This window comes from Pinus tabuliformis, chromosome 2_1, assembly GCF_031772625.1.
Source record: "Pinus tabuliformis cultivar Carrire ecotype Pingquan chromosome 2_1, CPIR1, whole genome shotgun sequence".
NCBI lineage: Eukaryota > Viridiplantae > Streptophyta > Pinopsida > Pinales > Pinaceae > Pinus > Pinus tabuliformis.
This window is the reverse complement of record NC_142299.1, coordinates 399,976,319-400,002,890: the sequence shown is the minus strand read 5'-3', so window position 1 is coordinate 400,002,890 and position 26,572 is coordinate 399,976,319. Positions and strand designations below refer to the sequence as shown.

The following is a 26,572-nucleotide window of genomic DNA, read 5'->3' as shown; positions in this document are numbered from 1 at the left end:
AGGCATGCAAAAAATGAGAAGTTTAATTTTAAAAATGAAGAGTAAATTAAAGACAAAATATTTACATTTTATTTCAAGTTAGATGGTCCAAGTTCAACTTGAGGAAGGTTAAAAGGTTGTGTTGGTTGATAATGTGAATTTGTTTCTCCAACAATATTCATTGGAATATTGTTCTACAGATAAGGAGAAAATAAAACATGGAATAATAATAAATATGATAGCTTTAAATGTATAAATCTTATGAGAAAAATATGCTTGAAGTACCTGTGTTGTTCCAAGAGAGATAGTATGGACAAATTATGTTGGAGGTACCAAACTAATTGTAGGGTGAGGCTGAGGAATGGTAGATCCCACACTGGCAACAAAATGTGTTAAATTCTCAACCATTTCAACAAGAATATTACTATCATGAAGAAAATCATACACTGCTAATTGTTTATTGTCATCATTGTGCATGTCTTTCATAGTTGCATGCCTTCCATCATTTGTAGAAGACTTAGGGTTCTAGTTTGTATGTACGGTATCTTTGTAAACACAATGTTCTTGAACAAAACTATTGTTAGGAGAATTTGGAATAGTAGAAAATTTTGGTGATGCACAATATCCAAGGAAACGAACATTTGTAGGAAATTATGTTCTTTGCATCAAATCATCTAAGATTTGAATTATGATTAGTGGGTTCATGATTATTGAAGTTCTCTTTTCTCTTTGATATACAACTCTTCTTTGCTCATTTATTGCATTTGTATTTTTTTGATACAACTAATGTCCATATTCATTATCTCTTTTACATGAAGCAAGCGAATGGTTCATTTCAAACAACACCTATTTGTTCCTTCACTTGGCATTCTACAAAAATTTACCAATATTTATAAAATTTAAAAAAAGACATATAAATTTTGATCCTTAATAAGTTTAATAGTATTCAAACTTTTGAATTAGTAAGACATAAATATATAAATAATATTTGAATAATATTTTTTTGAATATTTGAATATATAGAAACTTGTGCAATGAAATGCATTAGTCCATTTAATAATTTTTGTAGTTTAGAATGAAATGAAATTTCAAGACATCATAATAGAGAATGAAACATTGAGTGCATTACTCGATCTGCCAAATAGTAGAAGAATGCAAGTAATTATTTTCAACAAACATATTACAAATTGATATGACTATGTTTTTTAGTATACAATCCAAATTGATATGACAATAATTGTTAATATATACTCAAAAAGATGAAACAAAAATAACCTGTTTGAAAATGTGTAAGAACAAATATTTTAAATCCTTAAAGGTTTAGGCATGATATCTACAAGAAATGGTTGTAATTCAACAATACAATATGTATTTGGAATAATTGGGAAAACATTTCCACTTTCAATAAGAGCATTAAAATGTTCAAGCAATGGCACATGGAACCCATATTTATCTAAGATGGATATGATTATCAACAATTTCAAGTGCACAAAATACAGCAAAAAAATCATATAACTTGAATGACACTTCCATGTAACTGAACATAAGTACTTTTACTTCAAGTGTATGAAAAGGAGGATAGTCATTGAATTTATTATTAATGTCTGCAGAAATAACATCCAAAAATCTCCATCTAATCCTCAATCATCTTCAAAATACTTTAGGCTCTATTCATTCTAAGGTTGGAAAAACTGAAAATTGTTAACTTTCTCAAGTGAAAAAATATAGCTAGACCATTATCGATGAGACAAATAAGTTGGTTCTTACATGATGCCAATGGCATACATCGTATGTCAGTGATAGGAACAAATGAATAATCCCACAGATTTTTTATCAGATTCAACCAATAGATAGTGTACATATATGTAAGGTGATCATCATGACCTTTTTCTAAATACAACCAATAAACTTTTCTTTTATATAATATGGCCTCCTTAAGGGGGGTTATGACACCATAACAAAGTTCTTTCCTCTTCCATACCATATCAATGTTCCTAGAAATGAAAAACTGTGATTTCATGTCTTTTTAGATATGTTTCAACACAACCCAACCATATTTTTGTGAACTAACCTTTTCTAGTAAATAAAAGTGCCCCCCTCTCCAACAAGAAGAGGCTCAAGATTTTTAAAGGTATTTGTAAAAATATTCACTACAAAATAGTTCTTTGAATGAGAAAATCTTGTAGGCCCAAAGAACATAATCATTAATACAACTCTACATTGAATTCTATATTTGGAATCTATAAAAGGGAAAAGGAAAGAAAATATGTGGCCTTTATCATTAAGGTAGGAACCAATAAAGCAATTGTGTTCAGTATGAACTAATGGAGCCTGAAATCCAAATTCTTCAATGGCACATCGACTGCAATGACGCACGAAAAGAGGATTTTACAAAACAACATTCCAATGTTTACAAACCATCTGAAATTTTGTCAGCGCCGATAATGGAAGCCAATGAAATATTATCTTAGTAATCTCACATGGTAGAAACTTCCAAATAGCTTAATCCATAAGAAAACAAAGGGTTTTCCTAGAACCATAATAAATATTTCCTGAAGATGAAAAATGTTAACATAATTAAATTGGTAAAGAATATGAAACAACAATCATAAAGTTGTCAAGCATTATTTATCATGATAAAATTGTTAAACATTATTTATCAGGTTAAACATACTAATTATTATATTAAATATACCTCATAAATATTAGCGTTAAATATGTTTAACAACAAAAACATAAACATGCTCAAGAGAATAAACATGTTCAAAATAAGAAAAATGATAAACATTAAAACTAATAATACTAATATTAATATAGTGACATTAAACATTAACATTAATACTAATAACATTAACATTAAGACTCATAATATTAATACTAATAATATTAGTAATAATCATAATAATAACAATGTTGCTATTTATATTAATATTAAAATTAGATTTAATATTAGTATTAATATTAATATTAATATCAATGTTAATGTTAATATGAATATGAATATGAATATGAATATGAATATGAATATGAATATTAATATTAATATTAATATTAATATTAATATCAATACTAATATTAGAGTAATGTTAGTATCAAAATTATTATTAATATGCAAAAGCGTTAAATAGCAACATATTTAAATAAGTTAATATTAAAATTATATTTTATATTAGTATTGTTATTAATACCCATATTAATATTATTGATATATTAATATTAAGATTAATTTTAATACCTAAATGTTCTAAACATCAACATTAAACATTAGTATTAATACTAAAACTATAATATTTATATTAATGTTGATATTATGATAAAAATATTAATACAAAACTATAATATTAATATTATTTTTAACATTACTATTTTTATTAATATTAATACTAATATTTAATAATAATATCAAATTGATATTTATTTTAATATTAAAATTATAATGAATATCAAAATTAATATTAATATCAATATCAACATCAAAATAAATATTATAAATATCAATATCAATGTTAATTATAATACTAATATCAATATTAATATTAATATGTTAAAATTGAAATATTAATGTATTTAATACTTACGTTAATAATAATATTAATATTATTAATAGAAATAAAATATTAATATTAACAAAACTATTATTAATATTGAATTAAAATTAATATTACTATTAGTGTTAAAAATATCAACTTTAAAATACTATTCATAATAATATTGATGCTTGGGGTAAGGTTTTTCTACGATCAAATGATTAACATCTTATTCTACAAAGAACGGTACAATGCTGAAAATATCAATACAATGCAGCACGTGAGTGACTGATTTTCAATCAAAAACTATAATATTTATATTAATGTTGATATTATGATAACAATATTAATACTAAAACTATAATATTAATATTATTTTTAACATTAGTATTTTTATTAATATTAATATTATTAATGTTAATAATAATATCAAATTGATATTTATTTTAATATTAAAATTATAATGAATATCAAAATTAATATTAATATCAATATCAACATCAAAATAAATATTATAAATATCAATGTCAATGTTAATTATAAAACTAATATCAATATTAGAATTAATATTAATATTAATATGTTAAAATTGAAATATTAATGTATTTAATACTTAAGTTAATAATAATATTAATATTATTAATAAAAATAAAATATTAATATTAATAAAACTATTATTAATGTTGAATTAAAATTAATATTACTATTAATGTTAAAAATATCAACTTTAAAATATTATTTATAATAATATTGATGCTTGGGGTAAGGTTTTTCTACGATCAAATGATTAACAGCTTATTCTACAAATAACGGTACAATGCTGAAAATATCAATACAATGCAGCACGTGAGTGACTGATTTTCAATCAAAAACTGTGACACAATACCTCAAATAAAATGTAGCAAATAACAGTGACACAATGCAATAGAATAAAACCATTGAAACAATGCAACAAATAAGAATACAATGCACAACAAAGTATTGAAAACGTGACAATGGCACATAAAGTCAGAGGTGATAAAAGAAATTTAACACTCACATGAGGTAAATTTCAACTATTTATTTTTATATAAGATTAAGAATATTTTTTCAATCGCAAATTTTAACTGTCGATTTAATAAATAAAAAATTCCTCGAGCTCTGGAAACATCTGGCAGACAGTGGTCCAGATAAGTGAAAATTCCTCGTGTTTAATAGTTAGACATTTATTCTGTACTTTGATATAAATCTATGCATGATAATTACTATCATAAAATAGAAATGGACTAGTTACTCTAAGGTATTTGCATTTATTCTGTACTTTGATATAAATCTATGCATGATAATTACTATCATAAAATAGAAATGGACTAGTTAATCTAAGGTATTTGCATAAATAGTCCATAAATAGATATTTCATGCATCTAGACAAGAGATTGAATACTCAGTACTCAGTAAAAGGGCATAGCCAAATTCAGTAAACCATAACTAGAAACTGACAAAGATTTGTTAAAGAAATTATCATGGAAATAAAATAAAATATTTAACACAATTTAAATATTTATGCACTAACCAGAATGCCAAATCTTTAATTAAAAAGGCAAACCCCGAGTACTCAAGTATCAACCAAACCCTGAACACCAGGGACAGAATGAACAACTGAATTCAAATAGATAATAAAGGAAAATGTTCATATTAAATTCTAGAAAATAAAGTATTAGGAACACTGGCCTATCAATATAAACTAAGTAAGCGACTGAGAGAGTTGTAGTAGAAGAAATAATTTAAACAAGAATTTAAAAGAATTGCGACAGTAAACCCATGAGGATTCATCCTCTGTAATTCAAAACCCTAACCTCTGGAAACAGGGCATACAACAACACTAATGCTACTTCGAATACACAAGCTAAGTAGAAAATTATAACATCAGTTCGACCAACAGAATAAACTTTAAACATGATAAAACCCACACAGAGAGACTGCTGTAAGCATTACCTTTTCCAAAACATAAACAAGGGTAAACAAGTAAAAGCATATGAAGAACTGAAATTTATTCATAACAACATCAAGACTGTCCAAAACTAACTTTGAGAAAGGAAGTTAACCGAGTCAGGCCAAGGTTTGAATTCACCCAACCCTCGGCATTATATACAATCACCATATCGCCCTGCCTACAGGACGACATTAACCAAAAATAAATATAGTTGCTTGGAAAAACTGATAAAACAACAGAGGGTCATGTAAAACCTTTATCATTATACCAAATGTATATCGCCTTCCAATGGCGGACAATGTTTAAAAAAAACTACTGATAAATACAGTCACAGCAAACATTTCATAACTTCGGACTCCTTATAGAGCCGAAACCCCAACCGAGATAAACCAAGCAGTGAATCGTTAAGCAAGCACAAATACTCAGGAGCGGATGAGACTACCATTACCATGTTCGGAGAGCCGAGTGAGGGTTCCCTCCAGCTTTTCGCCCAACGCTTCATCACTGCAAGAACCCTCCACCCCAGATGGGAGGAGAACCAAAGGTTAAAGCTAGTACAACCATAACGACAAAAAAATAAAGATTGAAAAAGAACCATAGCAGATGAAACTACTCAGAATAGTACCTAGTTTAACTCGACTGTAGAACCTACTCGCTGCAGAAGACTGAGCCATGAAACCCAAAACACCTGATAAGATAGCCGGAGCGTTTAGAAAACTTAAAGCGGCCACGGTGAGCAACTTCAGAGCAACAACTTCCAGCAACAAGCTAGTGAATGGGAATACCTGAGTAGGAAGGAAAATTTCCACAGAGTACGCCAAAGCCATTACCAAAAGAGGGAAAAATGAAAGGACAATCACACTACACCAGAGGCATAGAACCCCAAGGTTCTCCTCCACCGTCTAATCCAAATGACAACCAGAGACCATCGATCTGGAGTAAATCCCGAAGCCATCGACGAAGCGGTACAACATTAAAAACTCTAGCAAGGTGCCACCTCCACCTAGGCCGAGCAACAACCAGTAAGTTAATGCGAAGTGGAGGTCGAGTGGCGAAGAATTAATTGCAGCTCAATAACCAGACAGTCATCAAGGACTGAGTTAAATGCAAAGGATATTGTATAATAAATCGAAATTCGAGAATGACAAGTGGCCTGTGGCTCGGCAGAAAACTCTAAGTGTATAGCCTTAACACCTTAAGTCACGGATTGTGGTTGTACATGATTTGTAATAGAAGTCAAATGTTATATTAAGTCTATTTATAATGAATGATTACGTTGGTAAATTCATAGGTTTTACATTTAAGTTCTATGTGTATCATATGGTAGTTAAATAAATTTTGTTTACTATGTATAAAGTAACTTGTGGATGTGTGACATGTGGTATGAGAGCGCTCAGGTTGCAAAACTGAGGCCTCTATAATATAATTGAATAACAACATTGGTGATGTGCACAGAGGAAGCCGGGAAGCAGTCAGCATGAGGAGAACTGGAAATCCACCACACAGATCTGTAATGGGAATAGGGCCAGCATCATTTCAAGAAGGAAATCCTGAAGTATGGGTGCAGTTGGGTGATGAGCCGCGAAATACCAATACAACCATCATGGAAACTGTACAAGAGTTGAAGGATGAGATGGCCCAGCTACGGGCAGATAATGAAAGACTGATGTAGAAGCAGGAAAAGATTATGAAGATTCTATCGGAGAGACAGAATCATTGGCCACTAATTCCTAGCCCAGAGCATGGAAATATGACTGGAGAGCAAGATTTTCGAACCGAGAATGTGGAAATAGAAGGTGGTGAAGAGAATCATGAAGAAGAATCAGATAATGTTTCGGGGCACAAGACACAGAAAAGACAAAAAATGGAACTTCAAGGGGAGTTTTAAAAAATAAAGCCTCCTCTCTTTGATGGTGAACAGGAAGAGGCAGTGGAAGCCTGGCTCATCAATATGAACAAGTATTTTCAACTATATGAGTATGACCATAATCTAAAGGCTCGAATGGCCATCTTCCAACTACAAGAGAAAGCCACCCTGTGATGGGAGGAAGTAAAAACAGTTCGCGGAGTAAATGAATAAAGCATAACCTGGGAAAATTTCCAAAGGAATTTTAAAGAAAAATATCTAACCGAAAGATTTTATGACGAAAAGGCAAAGGAGTTTCATGATCTGCGACTAGGCCAATTGTCCATGGATGAGTTCATAACAAAATTCACATCATTACTTCGGTATGTCCCTTACATACGCGAAGAAAAGGAAAAAGTGCAGGGTTTATCAACAGTCTCCCATTGTTCATGAAAGAACGACTAGAGTTCGATAACCCAAAGACCATGGACGAAGTTATACGAAAAGCACAGATATGCTACCAGCAAAACAAACAAAAGGGAGATGTGGGGAAGAGATGGGTCGACAAAAAGGGGATCAAATTTACTTCCAGCCACAAGGGAAATAAGGGCACAATCAACAAAGGATTGTTTAAAGGCCAAAATAACCGGAATATGAATAGGAATCAACCTAGATTTAAGTTACCAGGTGAATCTAAGGTGAATGAGCAATCAGGCAGAATAGAAGTAGAAGTAACCAATATACCACTTGTACAGTGTTGGGATGCAGAGGCCCGCATTATGTCAAAAACTGCCCACATTGCAAAGGATCTGATTAGATTTCATAGATTCAAGAAACATCACTGTGGGAGAAGTGGAAAGAAGCATCCCTAAAATTAATGCAGCCCTTGAAGACCACCAGGCAGAATTTCAACCAACCATGGTTGAATTCGAAGGTAAAGTTTTTGACCAAACCATATCCATTTTAATTGATCCCAGAGCTACTTTGAGTTACATTAGCCCCAAGATAGTGGAACAATGTTGTTTGCAAGATGTTAAGTTTAAAAGTCCTTGGTTAGTACAACTAGCCACATGAGCAAAAAGAAGGGTGTTGGCCAAAGTTAGTAATTGTCCCCTAACATTAGCTGGTTAGTCTATCATGGCAGATCTGAGCGTGCTACCCCTGGGATCATACGACATCCTTATAGGTATGGACTGGTTGGAAAAAAATTGGTCCCTCATTAACTGTAAAACCAAAACCATCAATTACCTGAATGAGAAAGGAGAGAGACAGGAAATTCAAGGTATTCAAAAACCTCTGCAATTAAGACCTGTAACAACCTCCCAATTGGCAAAATGCATCAGAAAAGGCTGCCAGGTTTATGCAATACAAGTAGAGTATGTTGATTCTAAAGATAAAACTATTTCTTTAGAGAATATACCAGTGGTACAAAAATTTTCGGATGTATTTCCTGAGGAAATTCTCGGACTACCCCTAAAAAGGGATATAGATTTCACCATTGAGTTGATTCTAGGAGCTGCCCCAGTCTCCTGAGCCCCTTACCGTATGAGTATACCAGAGCTAACATAACTAAAAATGCAGCTATAAGAGCTGCTTGATAAAAAGTATATCTGTCCCAGTGTGTCCCCTTGGGGAGCTCCGGTGCTCTTTGTTAAGAAGAAGGACAAAACCTTGTGAATGTGCATGGATTACCATCAGTTAAATAAGTTGACCATTAAGAATAAATACCCCCTCCCCCGTATAGATGAATTATTTGATCAGGTGAAGGGTGCAACCATATTCTCAAAGATCGATCTCCGCTCAGTTTATCACCAAATTAGAATAAAAGAGGAGGATATAGCAAAGACTATGTTCAGGACTCGTTATGGGCATTATGAGTTCGTAGTGCTGCCCTTTGGACTAACTAATGCCCCAACGACCTTCATGTGCCTCATGAATAGTATATTTCATCAGTTTTTGGACATGTTTGTGTTAATCTTTATTGATGATATACTAATTTACTCTCGGAGCATAGAATAACATAAGGAACACCTCTGTATTGTTCTGCAAGTCCTAAGAGAACACCAGTTGTACGCTAAATACAGTAAATGTGATTTCTTTAAAGAACAAATCCAGTACTTGGGACATATCATCACCAAAGATGGAATCGCGGTAGACCCGGAGAAAATAAGGACTATCATGGAGTGGTCTGTACCAAAAGATGTAGCTGACATAAGATCGTTCATGGGTCTAGCCGGATATTATAGACAGTTCGTGGAAGGTTTTTCTAGGGTGGCATATCCTATTACCTCTCTGCAAAAGAAAGGAAAATCCTTTAGGTGGAACCCTGATTGTCAAAGGAGTTTTGATCAGCTCAAACATTTACTCACCACCATGCCCATTTTGAGCATTGTTGATCCCAATAAAGATTATGTGGTTTGTACGGATGCTAGCAAAGAAGGTGTAGGTGGCGTACTAATGCAAGAAGGAAAAGTTGTTGCCTATGAATCAAGGAAGCTTAAAGAATATGAGAAAAAGTATTTGGACTACGACTTAGAGCTGACAACAGTCATCCATGCCTTAAAGATGTGGCGACATTACTTGATGGGTAAGAAATTTATGTTAATGATTGATCATCATAGTCTAACAAACTACTTCAGACAACCCACTTTGAATGCTAGGCAATCTCGTTGGGCTTGACTTCTTAAGTGAATTCGATTTCGAAATCAAACACTTGAAGGGAAAAGAGAACCAGGTTGTGGATGCCTTAATTCGAAAGGTAAATTGTTTGTATGAAATTTCTTTCAGTGAATCACGAACTACTTTTTATGAGCAGATTCGAGAAACAACCATGCAAGATTTAGAATATAAACATTTATGGAAGCAAGCTAAAACGTTGAACAACCATGAACAACAATTGGGTTATGAGGTAAATTCTGATGATTTGTTGATTTATAGGAAAAGGATTTATGTACCTAACAAGAAAAATCTTAAAAATATAATTTTAGATGAATATCATAAGATTCCTTATGCAGGGCACCCCGGATACCAGAAAATGATTACTGCCCTTAGGAAGGAATTTTTCTGGCCTGGTATGAAGAAGGAGGTAGCAAAGTATTTAGCCTACTGTTTGGAATGCCAGCAAGTAAAGGCAGAGCACCACCACCTAGCGGGATTGCTCCACCCAATGCCTATTCCTGAATGGAAATGGGAAACCATATCCATCGATTTCATTACCGGACTGCCCAAGTCTAAAAGGAAAAATGACTCAATAATGGTGGTAGTGGAAAAATTGAGCAAATCTGCTCATTTCATACCAGTACAGTCAACTTATAGAGCAGTACAAATTGCTAACATTTTTATGCAAAATATTTTTAAGTTGCATGGAGTACCCAAAATGATCATTTCCGACTATGATGTGAAATTTACATCAGCGTTTTAGAAAGCTCTATTTGAAGGATTGGGCATACAACTACACTTTAGCACTACTTATCATCCTCAAACGGATGGGCAAGCGGAACGAGTAAACCAAGTAGTCGAAGACATGTTTCGGACTTATGTAATGCAACAACCATCGAAATGGGAGGACTACCTGCACTTAGTAGAATTTGCGTATAACAATGGATATCATACATCCTTACAGATGAGTCCCTTTGAAGTGCTATACGGGTGTAAGTGCAGGACAACCTTGAGTTGGAGTGGTCCAAAGGATATGAGCAATTCCTAAAGGCCACACCTGCCAAGCAGGAAAGACTGATGACAGCATTTGATATAAAGCAAGAAAAGATGTTCCTGACCCACTTCAAGCCCAAGGTTCCGCAACCGCAGTCAGCTGCAGATTTCGTCAAGACGAGGTTAGAGGTCCTGTCCAAAGAGATCCACCCTATGGACCAAATAGAGCTACACAAGCAGACAGCTGAAATGCTTTATGCTACCCTTGCAGAAAAGGCCACATTGGCCCATGAGTTAGGCGAATCTTTGAAGAATACCAACACTCAACTGGATTTTGAAAGATTGTCCTCCACAGCTAAGGATAATAGAATCAAAACATTGGAGGAAATCATTATTGACTTTGGACATGATCCAAAAGATCCTAAGGGTGTGAGGACCCTTATGAAAAAGAAAGATGATGACATTGCTGCACTGAAGAAAAGATTGAGGTTGCTACCTACTGAGCATCCTCAAACAGGTGAACTGCAAAAGGAAAAAGAAGCTGAGGATCAATGGGATTTGATAATGAAATTAAATCAGAAAGTAATTGATTTAGAGGGAGATTTGGAGAGGGCACTACAAAGCAAGGAGGGAGAGTCGGCCTCCCAGCCACCTCAAACAGTTCCAACAGGTGTTGTTGTTCCTCCAGTACAAGCAATGGCCACCCCTCCAATTATTTCAACAACCACAACAGCTACAGAAACCACAGCGGCGACAACAACAGTTCCTGAGGCTAGCATGAGCATGGACGAATTAAAAAGGGCTATCAAAGAGGTAGAGCTTCAGGCAATAGAGATTAGACAAGCCAGAGAAAAATTGGCGGAGCTAGAAACAAAGTATGACAAGTCCAAAATGACAGTGGCGGAGCAGACAAGAGAAATCAAGGCCCTGAAGGACAGAATCAAAACATTGGAGAAAGAGTTGTCATTGGACAAGGCCTTTGCTGAAATAAAGAGAATTCTGTGGGCTAAAATAAATCAGTCAATCACTGGCCAATGGAGGTCAATTCAGGCAATATATGAGCAGGTGGAGCTTATTGGCCGTGCTAAAAATGAAATCCAGAGAGCCAAGGCAGCATTAGGTAATATGCCTGATCAGGCCAACAGAATGATCAATTTTCTGAATCACCAGACTAGGGAAGAGCTGGCAGCACTCAATATTATGAACAGAACAGATGCCATACTGACAGCAAAAAGTGTGCTTACATTGAGAAGCTTTGTGCAAACGCTGGAGGCAAGATGCAGGGATATACAAAGGGATGTGGATAGTTTTGACGTAAGGCTTGCAGCATTACAGGCTAGAGGGTTGCCCAGCCTGCTGACCAGTGCTGGGAAATTATTGACATGTGACCAGTATTCTACCAGACTCAATAATTTTGTCACTAATCAGCTTACTGCTGCATCAAGTTCCGCAACAGAGACAGGGCCGCCTACAGGACAGACACTTTACGACAAGCTGGAGAGCTTATTTTACCTAGAACATGAGGTCAATCATCTGTTTGAGATGCCCCCCAGTTATTACAAATACACGGAGGCCGATGAAACACTCGTCAAAATACAAAGGCATCAGCTACCTTCTGACAATTGGTGGCGGGCAATGCTGGCTGTCTTGCCCAGGTAGTGCCAGTTTTTGCCTCGTTTTTCAAATTCACGATCAGCTACAGGTCATCAGCAAACACCGGACAGAGCAGTCACAGAGCATGCAAGGCAGGTTGAAGCGGTCACGAAGCAAAGACGCTGGGACGATAAGCTCAAAAGCGCGAATTTTTGAAAGCGCAGTTCAGCCGACTCAAATGAGCACAGAAGTCAACACTCACTGACAGAAAGGGCAGTTGTTGCATTTGCATTTATTTCTGCATTTACTTCTCATCAGCCACTTCTTAAGAGTTGTTAGAGAAGTTATTAGCTATTAACTTCTCATCTAGATATTTTTGTATCCAATTTTTGTATAAATACCACCCTCAGCATTGTTAAAAGGGTTGGTCGGCTAATGTATCTCAAGAGAGACTCGCACTGTATGTCTGAAACATTTTCTATAGATTTAAGGGATCTGTGGTTTGTATCTTTTGATTCATTTTCCGGAGAATCCACAGTATGAACATTTTCTATAATCAAAGAATGCTGAAAAGTTTGGAGGACAACTATCTGCGCTGTGTTTAATGGTTGAAGATGTGAATATGGAATTCTTGCACTGCTGTATGAATCAATAAGTGTTCCTCGCCTCTGTTATTTTCATCTCATATATGCTCAAATCACAGAAAGAAAGATTGGTTTAGAATTTGCATGCTTGCACTCTATGCTCAGTTTCTGTGGTTTCTTAATGTTTTCCTCTTGATTTAGGGAGGGATATGAATTCCTTCATGGCTCATGTTTAACCTTTTTCACATATGAATGACTGTTAGCTAGGAATTCTTAATTGCTCCTAGGCAAAGCTCATTCAACTTCCCTCTGCTAAACATGTTTGAGAGATTCTTAATTGCCTCTCATGCCTTAGCTTTCACTCCATTCTTTTAGCTTGAAAGATTGTTTCATATGCAGCTACCTTGCTCCATGTTAGTCTTGTGACTAAGAATACACACCAGCAGTCCTGTTCTTTGACTCCACGCCCAATGGTTTGAAATTGACCAGATTATGTTTTGCCTCTCTAATTGAAGGCACCATCCTTCCCACCAAAATCAAAACGAAAACCCTCTGGACCCAAGACCTAGCCTAAAATCCTTTCAAACAAAGCTAAATCTAGAAGAGAGAGCCCTCTCTGATTGCAGGTTGGCTAGAACCTACAATCCAAAGTTGGTTTGTGGTTACCTCGACCGTATCCTTTCTAGAGCTTAAGGACAACCTGAGTGATAACAGGAGGTCGAAAAATAAAGACCTACAAAATGGAAAGTGGATGATGATATTTATTGAGACATCTAAAAACCAATGCCGATATTGATTGATTGAGGCAACCAACAAGTTTGTGTTTTTGTATTTTAGAAAATTAAAATCAGGATTTCCTGATGTCAAAACTGATACTGATAATCAAGATTTGAGAGATTGATATTGATATTGGATGAGGTATACAACAAATTTGTAAGTATGTATTTTATAATATTAAAATCAAGATTTCCAGAAACTGATATATCTAAGTAATTTCCATAAATTGATATACTACACAAGTTTGAGTGAAGAGCATAATTCGCAGGACTTTGGCGAACACAAGAGTTTCTCAGTAGGGTAGTCTTGTCATTCCCACAATTCATCACTTGCTAGGACTTAGAGGACTAAATTTTCAGGAGAATCCAACCACTACAAATGATAATGTCTCAGGCGACCACCATGAAACTTCCTCTTCCAAGGAGGAAGACAAAGACAAGGTACAAGGTCAAGCAGTGAAGCCATGATGACTTTAGGGGAGTCAGGGAAGGTCTGTAGCTTTCCATATTTCCCTTACAACATCCATATTTCCTTCTTCATTTTTTAGGGTTTGTGATTCATGGTTTTTGTCCTCCCTTGAGACTACCTGATTTTCCTCGAGGATTTCAAGGGTGGTGGATGCATCTGTTGGGTAAAATTTATGGCTCGAACAAAGTTCTTGGAAACAAGGAAAGCTCTTACCATCTTGGAAGGTTTTGATGGATGTGGAGTCCTTATTTTGTTTCCATTCCACTGATGTGAAGGCCCATTGTCTATGGTGCAGTTGGATTGTTGAAATTGCTTATGGGTTTGTCCGCAGAGGAGATTTAATTTCCTCACTTCTTGGTTCATTCAAGCATACTTGTGCTTCTTACCTTACGACAATCATAATTTTTCCAACTATTATAATGAGAGCAATGATTTTAACAAATTTTGTAACAATATTGCAAGTAATGCAGTGAAGTGATTTAAAAAGGGTCAAGTAGTGAAGCGAGGATGTTGTTAAACTGGTGCAAAGTATCTTATCCTTCTTCATTGCTTAGGGCTTGTGATTCAAGGTTTTTGTCCTGCCTTGAGACAACCCAATTTTTCTCGGGGATTTGAAGGGCGATGGATGCATCTATTGGGTAAAATTTATGCCTTGAACAGAGTTCTTGGAAACGAGGAAATCTCTTATCATGTTGGAAGGTTTTGAGGAATGTGGAGTCCAGATTTTGTTGCCATTTTAGTGATGTGGAGCTCCATTGTTTATGGCATAGTTGAATTGTTGAAATTGCTTATAGGTTTGTCCAGCGCAGAGGAGATTTACTTTCTTAAACTCAAGATTGAAATGTACATCACTTTGGAATCTCTCTTGAGTATATATGGGCATTCAGCATTTGTTTCCCAACCCTGGGAGAATACCAAGTGGAATCGAGATTGTAAACGCTGCGTTAATCATCGGGACATTGTCCTTGGCCCAGTCAGCATATAGAAAAATTAGGAGATTTTAGTTTAAAAGGTAGAAATGGGGAATTAACGTTAATAAGAACATAATCAACAAATATAAGCTAAGGACTCTCGGAGAGGGAAGTTTGGCAAAACTTTTCGCAACCTACCTTGACAATTGTTTGACAAATCAACAGTAGAAAGCAAAGAAAAAGTGACAATTGTACTATGGAAAAAAAGGTAGATGATGGTAAGCAGCGAATTAATTCAAAAGAAACACCTTTGGTGTCATTATTTTCTTAGAGTTTCTTCTTTATTATTATTTTAAATATCATTTATTAAATTTATTTTTCTCTTAAGTATTTACTCACAAGTTTATATTTATAAATTTTATTCTAAAATTTCTTGATAATGATGGATGCTAGTCACTGGTCCGAACATTATATATAATTAAAATTCAGATTTTAGAAGTATTTCTATATTTTATAATTAAATTTTGAAAAATTTCATACATGTATAAACTAAGGGAGTTGTCTTTAGTGCGACTTTTTGGACTTTCTGATGCCGGAATTTGGTGGAAAATGTTGAGGTGAAATCTTGATTTGTGTTATTTAAACTAGTTTTTTTAACTATATATATATATATATATATATATATATATATATATATATATATATATATATTCAGCACCATGAAAAACCCCTAGGACACTTCGATTGTGCAGGGGTTACCCATCAAATTTGTGATTTCAATAAATTCCTGCCGGATTTTAGAGAAATTAGACCAGAAAAACTCAACGTAAAATCTTCCAAAAAGTCTCACTAAAGACAACTAGTAAACTAAGTTGATAAGTTGAATAGATTTGATTGAATTAATTATAATTGATTGCTTGCCTAAATAATATTTAAGCTACAAATTATTCAAACATACATTTCATTTTATTAGATTAATTATGATTGATTTATTATCTAAATAATATTTAAAGTTTCAAAATATTATTTTATTTTTTACAAAATTTATTTTAATTTTTCATAAGAATAATTTGGTAATAGTTTGAATTATATTATTTGAAAATATCTACAAATATTTCAAATTTTACATGATTTTACTAAATTGTTAATTGGATTTCAATAAATATTGTATTTAAATTTTTTTAATAAGATATTATAATTTTGGATTTCAGAGATCTGTGGTTTGTGTTATTTGAATTTCTGATCGGAGAACCCACAGTAATGGAGTTTTTACACCAACGTTTCGAATCTCAAATGGGATCCATCATCAGGGAAAAGAGAAAGATGAAGAGAAAGATGATAAAAGAAGAGCCAGAGGGAGGAAATAAATACTCATGAGGGCAGAATAATAGAGGCAAAGCACAGGTCGGCTGGAAATAAATAATGAAACATAATTTTAATTTTAATTTTATTTATTGATTTTGATTTTAATAAATTAATCTTATTTATTTAATAACTTTTTTTAAAATAATCTTGAAAAAATATAATTACCTAGATACTAATATATATAATGATAATAATATCAAATTTTTTTTAAAAAACTTGAAACCCTAAGGTAATAATATCTAAAAACTAGAATATAAATTTTAATATTTTAATATTTAAATCATAAACCTAATACCATTAATATTTATATGACCTAAAGACAAAACTAAAATTTTTATCTAAATATCTAACTAACCTAAGGACTCTACACACATTCATATATATATATATTAGAATTAATAATAATCAAGCCTACAACTTCATAAATATATATTAGAGTTAATAACAATTAAAGCCAATATCAATATCTAAAGACTAAAATAAATATTTTAATCTCATAAACCATTATATGACATAAACTATATATAAAATTATCATCTAAAACTAATGTAAATATATTAATATTAATAAATATGATTCTATAAGTTAATGACTCTATATGACAAAATAATATAAGTTAATGACTCTATGTGACAAAATAATATTAATATATAGGACAAATAACTTAATAATAATAATATGGTTATAAAACTTTAATATTATTATAAATATGACTATATGACCTAAGAAATTTTTTAAACCTGATCACTTATATGATTTAAAATATTTTTATTTATATGACCTAAAGTCTAAATAGCTTAATATATGAAATATTAATAAAAACCTAGCCACTATCTAAATAAATTCAAATTAATACAAATTAATAAAACCTAAATTCTATATTAATTCAATATTAAAGACTAGACTATACTTAGAACATGCATTAATGCCTAAATATTTTATTAAAATCAAACATTGAGGTTATATTAATAATTAGGGTTTTAATATAATATAAATAACCTAAAGACAATATTACTATGAAAATCAAAACACTTGTTAATGTCTATAATATTATTTATATCTACTATGAAAACTTATATTAATATCTATCTTGATAACTATCTTACCTCCTAGACAACTTTACCTGTTAGACAACTTACCTGTTAGACAACTTACCTGGGGCCGGGCTGACGTTTCTTGATTTCACTGATCAGGGGAAGCCAGCTTCCGCTAATCTCCAAACCGCTGTCTCTGTTCAAATTACAAGGATGCTTCAAGATTTCGAGGGCTTCTCTGATTTTCCGTTTCTGATGCTGCTCTTCTCTTGCGATGATTGAGGCGTTTTCTAAGCAGATGTGGTGTTTAGTCTTCGAGGAGTGTTCTGCCAAGGCTGAGGTGCGAGATCTTCCTTTCCTGATATCAGCGCCATGTTCTTTCAGTCTTGTCTGGAGGGAGCGACCAGTTTCACCTATGTAGCTTTTCCCACATGAACAGTCTATTTTATAGACTCCTTTGAGCTGCAGTTTATCAATATCATCCTTAACTGATTTTAAACTTTGTCTGATGGTACCGGGAGCTGAGAATTGCGTTAGAATGTTTCTCTTTCTTAGGATCTTTGCCATTTTATCTGTGACCCCATGGATATAAGGTAGAAAAACCCTACCATCATGAGGTTGATCCTCCTCTTTAGGTTTGGGAGAGGACAACCTTTTTTCGGCTTTCTTTATGGCTTTTTTAATCTCATGATCCTTGTAGCCTATATTTTTGAAGGTTGAGATTAAATGCCTCTTCTATTCATTTATATGTTCTGTGTCAGAAATTCAGAGGGCTCTAATGGCAAGAGCGTTCAGAACGCCAAGTTTTTGGGCTGGGTGATGGTGGGAATCTGCATGAAGGTAGCTTTCCGTGTGAGTTGATTTCCTGAAAACCTTATGGCCCAACGAGCCATCCTCTTTTCTGATGATAAGAATGTCCAAGAAAGGGATGCTCATATTTTCTTCAAGCTCCATAGTGAATTTTATGTCAGGGGAAATGGAGTTAAGGTGATTGAAAAACTTGTTGAGTTCTATTTTACCATGGGTCCATTTTCTATTGGTGTCATCGACAAAACACTTCCACCATGCTGGTTTTAAAGGATAAGATTCCAAGGCCTTCTTCTCAAAATATTCCATGTACAAGTTGGCCACAATTGGCGAGAGGGGTGATCCCATTGCTACACCAGATGTCTGTTCATAAAATGTTCCTTGGAATGTGAATACAGTTGACCTTAAGCAGACTTCAGCCAGCTTTGCGGTTTCTGGATCGGTGACACTTCTTATGACCTGAATGGCTTCATCAAGAGGAATCTTCGTGAATAAGGAAACCACGTCAAAGCTTACAAGGATGTCATCCTTTTCCATTCTTTCATTTTTAATAAGATTCACAAAGTCATGTGAGTCTTTAATGAAGGAGTCAGTATTTCCAACCAGGGGCTTCAGAATCTTGGCTACATATTTAGCAAGCTCATAGGTTGGGGAGCCAATGGTATTAACTATCGGTCTCAGGGGGATACCCTCCTTATGGATCTTGGGTAATCCATAGATTCTAGGAATGGTTTCACAAGAGGGGGTTAATTTCTTCTTCAATTTTTCGTCAAGGTTGGAATCTGATATAATCTTTTTTACATCCTTCATAATCTTGGCCATGGGATTACTGTTTAGCTTCTTATAACTGCCACAATTTAGGTGATCATTCATTTTCTTAACGTAGTCTTCTTTATCAAGGATAACTGCTGCTCCTCCTTTATCTGCTTTAAGAACAACTATTTTGTCATTATTTCGTAAGGAAGTGAAAGCCTTTTGCTCTTCCTTACTCAAGTTGCTTTTGGGAGCCTTGGCTTTCCTCATGATGAGAGAAAACTCTTGCCTTAATGCCTCCTTGTCTTCAAGAGGGAGGTTGCTAATCCCATCTTCAATGCAACATATCATCTTTTCAATAGGGAGGCTTTTAGGGGCTAATGCAAATCCCATCCCTTTGCTGAGAACATTGACTGCTAACTGGTCGAGAATCTCGGAAGACAGGTTAACTACTTTTCTTTTTGATGTTGATGCTGATCCATAAGAGTTTTTGCTAGTCTCCTTGTCACCCTTGCTCAGTTCATTGCAGTTTACCACATCTTTTTGGAAACTGGTATTATTAGTGTTTGATTCTAGCCTTTTTACACCCTCATAGAATTTTCTGTCATGCGCATCATTTCTGGAGACGTGCATCCTTTCGAAACTATCCACCTTGTTTTTATTCTCGGCCTTGCCCAGGGAATAATCATTATCTATGATGATCCTATTCGATGCTTCTGGATTAGGTTCACCATAAAACACCTCTGCGTTTATAATTTCATACTCATTATTCTTATTGGAGTTACCAATTAAATTATTATTAGAGTTTCCATCTGTCTCACCTGCGCTGTCACTATTAATACCTGAAATGCTGGTCGAATTAAACGTTCTGCTCTCGATATTTCTCTCCAACATTTCAATGCTACCGGTTTGTTTCGAATTAATTTCTTTGCCACCGCCATTTTCACCACAAAACAATTCTGCGCTTTCTCCTGAAGTGCTGGTTGAATTAAACGTGCTGATTTCGATGTTTTTTATCAACATTTCTATGCTATCGGTTTGTTTATTATTAATGTCACTGCTTCCGCCATTTTTACCACAAAACAACTCTGCGCTAATAGTGTCACAGTCAATCTTTTTATTCGAATTACCATTTAGAATTTTAATAGAATTACCAACTATCTCACCTGCGCTAACAACTGAAATGTTGGTCGGATTACACCTACGGATTTCGATGTTATTCACCATTATTTTTCTGCTACCGGATTGTTTGTCATCGCTTCCCCCATTGTTGTCAGAATAACATTGCCGCAAATCAATTGTTTTGCCTTTGAATAAATCGAAACTTGGAGCATCTGAACCAACGCTGTCCGAATGAGAATTTTCTATGTCTAACACGGAACTTGGAGCGTTTGCGCTCGAACCATTACTGACATTTTCGATGTCTAAATCGAAACTTAGAGCATCTACGTTCGAACCATTGTTAATCAACTGATTTTTAAGGGAATTTTCGATGTCTTCAGTGGTGTGCAATCGAGGAATTGATACTGCGTGTTTATTAAACCGGTTTGGAACTGCATTATCGAATTTACCTCCGCTGCTATTTGAACAAGGGCAGACATTACCCGCGCAGTTACCAGGATTAGAATCTGTGTTACCAGGATTAGAATCTGCGTTTTTAGCCTTTAGAAGCTTGGTTAGCTTACTGTGCTGCCTAGCCTGCGCAGTCTGCCATTCCTTTTCTGCTTTCAGTGCGGTTCTGCCGTCTATAATGGCCCAAAGGCTTTCATCAATGCTGCTGGCAAGTTTAAGGTGGGAATAGAGGGCCAAACGACCAAGTTGCTCCAGGGAAGCTCTGATTCTTCTGATTTCAGACCGAATTAGAGAGAAACTAAGATGGATGAACGCTTTACTGTTGTATTTATTATGTAACTTGTGCTTAACCTGGGCAAAAGGAGGAATGAGATTGAAGTCCCTACAACTTTTGAGGAAATGAAGATCTGAGGCTCTTCTTTTTATTCTAACTCTAACACTTTCAAGTGCAAGGATTTCACTCCAAGTATCCCCTCCGTACCGGGATAAGATATTGGATTTCAGAGATCTGTGGTTTGTGTTATTTGAATTTCTGATCGGAGAACCCACAGTAATGGAGTTTTTACACCAACGTTTCGAATCCCAAATGGGATCCATCATCAGGGAAAAGAGAAAGATGATAAAAGAAGAGCCAGAGGGAGGAAATAAATACTCATGAGGGCAGAATAATAGAGGCAAAGCACAGGTCGGCTGGAAATAAATAATGAAACCTAATTTTAATTTTAATTTTATTTATTGATTTTGATTTTAATAAATTAATCTTATTTATTTAATAACTTTTTTAAAATAATCTTGAAAAAATATAATTACCTAGATACTAATATATATAATGATAATAATATCAAAAAAATTTTAAAAAACTTGAAACCCTAAGGTAATAATATCTAAAAACTAGAATATAAATTTTAATATTTTAATATTTAAATCATAAACCTAATACCATTAATATTTATATGACCTAAGACAAAACTAAAAATTTTATCTAAATATCTAACTAACCTAAGGACTCTACACACATTCATATATATATATTAGAATTAATAATAATCAAGCCTACAACTTCATAAATATATATTAGAGTTAATAACAATTAAAGCCAATATCAATATCTAAAGACTAAAATAAATATTTTAATCTCATAAACCATTATATGACATAAACTATATATAAAATTATTATCTAAAACTAATGTAAATATATTAATATTAATAAATATGATTCTATAAGTTAATGACTCTATATGACAAAATAATATAAGTTAATGACTCTATGTGACAAAATAATATTAATATATAGGACAAATAACTTAATAATAATAATATGGTTATAAAACTTTAATATTATTATAAATATGACTATATGACCTAAGAATTTTTTTTTTAAACCTGATCACTTATATGACTTAAAATATTTTTATTTATATGACCTAAAGTCTAAATAGCTTAATATATGAAATATTAATAAAAACCTAGCCACTATCTAAATAAATTCAAATTAATACAAATGAATAAAACCTAAATTCTATATTAATTCAATATTAAATACTAGACTATACTTAGAACATGCATTAATGCCTAAATATTTTATTAAAATCAAACATTGAGGTTATATTAATAATTAGGGTTTTAATATAATATAAATAACCTAAAGACAATATTACTATGAAAATCAAAACACTTGTTAATGTCTATAATATTATTTATATCTACTATGAAAACTTATATTTATATCTATCTTGATAACTATCTTACCTCCTAGACAACTTTACCTGTTAGACAACTTACCTGGGGCCGGGCTGACGTTTCTTGATTTCACTGATCAGGGGAAGCCAGCTTCCGCTAATCTCCAAACCGCTGTCTCTGTTCAAATTACAAGGATGCTTCAAGATTTCGAGGGCTTCTCTGATTTTCCGTTTCTGATGCTGCTCTTCTCTTGCGATGATTGAGGCGTTTTACATAATTTTACTAAATTAGTATCATAATTTAAATATTTTTCTTTTAATGATATAATATACTTTTTATAATTAAATACTCACCTCCTCTCATATAATTTAAATTTAAAATTAAGCAAAAATTATACCGCAACAGTTTTGATTTATATTTAAATTTATACTTTATTTTTATAATTCATATTTAATTATAAATCTAAATACGATATATACGTGGAAAAACAGATTTAATTTACTGACTTGCACTTTTTCCACCCGGATTTTAAATGTTTTATTTCCGTTTACTCTGTAACCTGGTTTAAGTTGGGCTTTGTTACAACCAGATAATACACGTCAGTGTCGTATAGACGTAACCGTTGATAGGACGAAATGAAAGTCGGCAAAGAGAGCTGTCGACAGTATCTGAAGTTTCGCCAAAGTTTTATCTGAAGTTTCGCCAAATTTTTAGTAGCATGCGCCGTGGAGAGTATCTGAAGTTTCACCAAAATTTTAGCAGTGTGCCTCAACAACGGTTTGACAAATCAACGGTGGAAAACAAAGTAAGAGTGACAGTTGTATTGTGGAAAATGAAAAAATACATGATACAACTGATTCAATAAAAACACCTTCAGTATAGTAAAAAAAGAAAATTGTAAATTTTATTTCTTAAATCTTCCCTTCCACCATAAATCGAACTACAATGCATAATATGTCACATATCTCTTCTGCATTTAAACATAGTAAAAAATTTTTCATGGTAACCGCACCCTCCTTACACATTTACCTACACCGGCATATATACAACTTATATATGATATGGTGTCAGCACATTACCAAAGGTTTTAACGTTAATAAATGGTTTTATTTGTTCCACTGTAATATGATGTGATACCACTCAATACTATGCAAAGGATGTTCGTGGTTCATGTTTGTAAGGGTAAAGAGACCCAACCACCCTTTATATGCTGGCGCATTCTGTACACGACAACTGGACTAGCCTTTAAGGCCGCCGGCCTGATCACGTGCTCAGACGTGGTTCTACAGGCTGGAACCTTCCCGCCTTCGCACTTTGGCATTACCGCCAAGATCTACGGTATGCAAGCTCCGAGAATGATCGAGGGAGGAGGATGCTCCACGTTGCAAGGTTGTGTGTTTGCATTTATAAGATTGATATCCCGTTTTCTCCGGGGTTTTGCTGCTTCTGCTTGGCGCTCCAAAACTTGGTGTAGCTCTCCGATACCACTGGGCGTCTGGTCCATAACCTCGGCACCGACTCTCTTCTGTTATCCTTTACCAGCATGCAATCTCATCCTGTTGCGACCGCGCCGAGGCTGTAAATCCTTGACAGGCTGGGTAAGATTTACTTTCGTTATCTGTTTTCGCATTATTGTTAGGGTTTTCTTACCGAGCGCGCAGTATAACGGCCATCTCTTTTTTGAGTGCCAGGTGGTGCAGGTCCGCTATCTTGGCTCCTTCGGCGGTCCACTCTGCTCTCAGATGCTATTACTCTGACTGTATACAGGTACACGCATAGCTCGCTTCTTTAAATTATGGAGAAAGCTTTTGGTTGCGTTTTCTGAGTATCTTCTTCGGAAGGATTACCGCTGTGTTTCATTATAACCCCAGCCATCTTGTCCCTCTATGGTTGGCGCAGATGGCGGTAAACGGCCTTCTAATCTCCAGGTCCATACCTGTTGGGGTTTTGCCTATGAGGAAGCTGGGTTAACTTCCTTTTTGTTTACGGCAGTTTCGGGGTTGAGGTCTCAAGTTCACGAGACCGAGCTATTGACTGCTGCTTTGCAGCTTTTGGAACCTTAATTCGCTTGCATCTGGGATTATATTCCAGCACTTATTAGTTCTTACCGTATTACTGTATCTGGGTTTGAACCCATAACGTTTGACAGCTCTTCTGGTTATTAAATAACATGGTTAAACTTCTACGATGTATTCTCAGGCGCGGCTCTTTGTTTATTGTAGAGTAATGTTAAATTTCTGTTGCTTAATATCATTCTCTTTACAAATGTCCCGTAAGGGTTGAATCTAAGCATTACCCAGTCGTTTATTAAAGTGCTTGCTCTGTAAATTTATTTGTAATGTTGATGGATTAGAGAGGGTTTGGCTGTGACGGCCTGCGCCCCTTTCCAACCGAACTCGTTGGTCCCGCGAGAGTTCGCACCTGCATCTCATTCGATGGATGTATGGTCGAACTCGGCGATGGGTTGAACAGATAAGACCTTTAGTCATACAGATTTATGGTTTACACTCTATTTGTTCTTTTACCTTTATGATATGGACTCAGTCCGCCATATGTTGTTTGCTCTGTAATCTTTAGTTATGAATATTAAGCGGACTATTGTAGTTTTATGATACGAATATCGTAATTGATTACTGTAACTTTCTGATACGAATTCATATTCGTTTAAGCGTTTATTCCTCTATCATAACAGTGCTTTTCTTTTACTGTATATATGAGATTATCACTCTATTTATAGACAGTAATGCATTCGGCTTTTATGCTAGAGATAACTCGACTATCTGTTAAAGATGATAATGTTATTGATATCAGGGCAGTCTATTTCAATCTTTATCGATTCCTCTGTTTTGGTTTTTAAAGTAAGGTTCACGCATGAGGCCAAGCTCTGCTTTCTAACCCGGTTTTTGACCATGAGAAATAGCGGCGGTGGCTTCGGGCTTCTGCCTGCCGCAAGGGTTTCTCCAGCCGCGGGCCTATTTCGTTTTCCGCTCAAGCTTTCCTTTACCACTTTCTAATCTTAGTCTTCTTCAGAACTTACAATACTGAGGTTATCTACAGCTCCTCTCCAGGTTATACTTTACCATATAACGTGCCAGAAAGGGTACTTAGGCTTCTTAATGGTTATGTAATAGTATATAGATTTTCTGTTACAAGATTTATTCCTCCTTCGCAGGATACCCGGCCCTGGTCATTCAAACCCTAACCCTGCTATTATTTCACACTGTAATAATAAATAACACTTCTTGCTACGGGTATGCAGAGTTGTACAGTTATCTCATTGACACGAAGGCATGCATTTCTGTGTCATTTCCTTATTTACAGTTAATCTATTTATTTAATAGTACTGTAGGGTTTCTGTTCTGCTGATAATACGCAGTAACTGCAAGTGTTCTAAGTTACCCATTCTATACAAACAATTGCAATACCTTAGGGTTTTGATACTTACCTGGTCTCCTGCTCGTAGGGAAAGTTCTTCAGTACTTCTTCTGCAAATTCCTCTGTCAAGCTCGCTATCCACCCATCCGTGAGACTTGTCCTTCGGGACCTGAGTCTCCCCCCGAGCTTCTGCTTACCGGATCTCAATCCTCAGTAAGATAGCACCTAGTGCTCGACTATCTGGTCACTACCAGAATTAGTCCAAAACAAGGTATTTTTCCTCCTCCTTTTCTGTTTGTCCTCCCTCTCTTCTTTTACCAAGATCCCCTTTTCTTGATTTCCCCAAATCAGTTATCAAGAATTAGTCCCCTTTTCTTGATTTCCCCAAATCAGTTATCAAGAATTAGTTACCAACTAATTCGTAACTTATTTTACGTTGAGTTAATTACGTGAGGGATATGACATAATAATAACCTCTTTTATTAGCATAAAGGTGGGGGCGGGGAGTAAAACCCCACAAGATACATTATAGTGTTAACCTCACACAAAACATTTGTGATATAAAAAGGTGTGTATATATATATATATATATAAAGGGGAATACGTTAAGTAAATGACCCTTTGATATACTAATATGTCCTATTTCCAAATCAGAGACTAGAGATATTTATAAAAA

The 26,572-nt window shown here is 34.3% G+C and overlaps 1 protein-coding gene across 1 annotated transcript; it reads left to right on the top strand.

The window, feature by feature from the left end:
- The first annotated feature begins 23,644 nt into the window (after window positions 1–23,644).
- LOC149200538 (uncharacterized) lies at window positions 23,645–24,704 on the top strand. Its single transcript, XM_089399593.1, has 3 exons — window positions 23,645–24,119; window positions 24,213–24,288; window positions 24,421–24,704. The coding sequence occupies exons 1-2, from the start codon at window positions 23,670–23,672 to the stop codon at window positions 24,276–24,278; spliced, it is 516 nt and encodes a 171-aa protein (XP_089255719.1). The 5' UTR covers window positions 23,645–23,669; the 3' UTR covers window positions 24,279–24,288; window positions 24,421–24,704.
- The last annotated feature ends 1,868 nt before the right edge of the window (window positions 24,705–26,572 follow it).

Excerpts from the sequence above, each read along its gene's own strand:
- LOC149200538 (XM_089399593.1), top strand. The coding sequence starts at position 23,670 with ATGCAAAGGATGTTCGTGGTTCATGTTTGTAAGGGTAAAGAGACCCAA. Across the intron at positions 24,120-24,212 it reads GTAAATCCTTGACAGGCTGG|GTGGTGCAGGTCCGCTATCT; the intron begins GTAAGATTTACT and ends TTTGAGTGCCAG.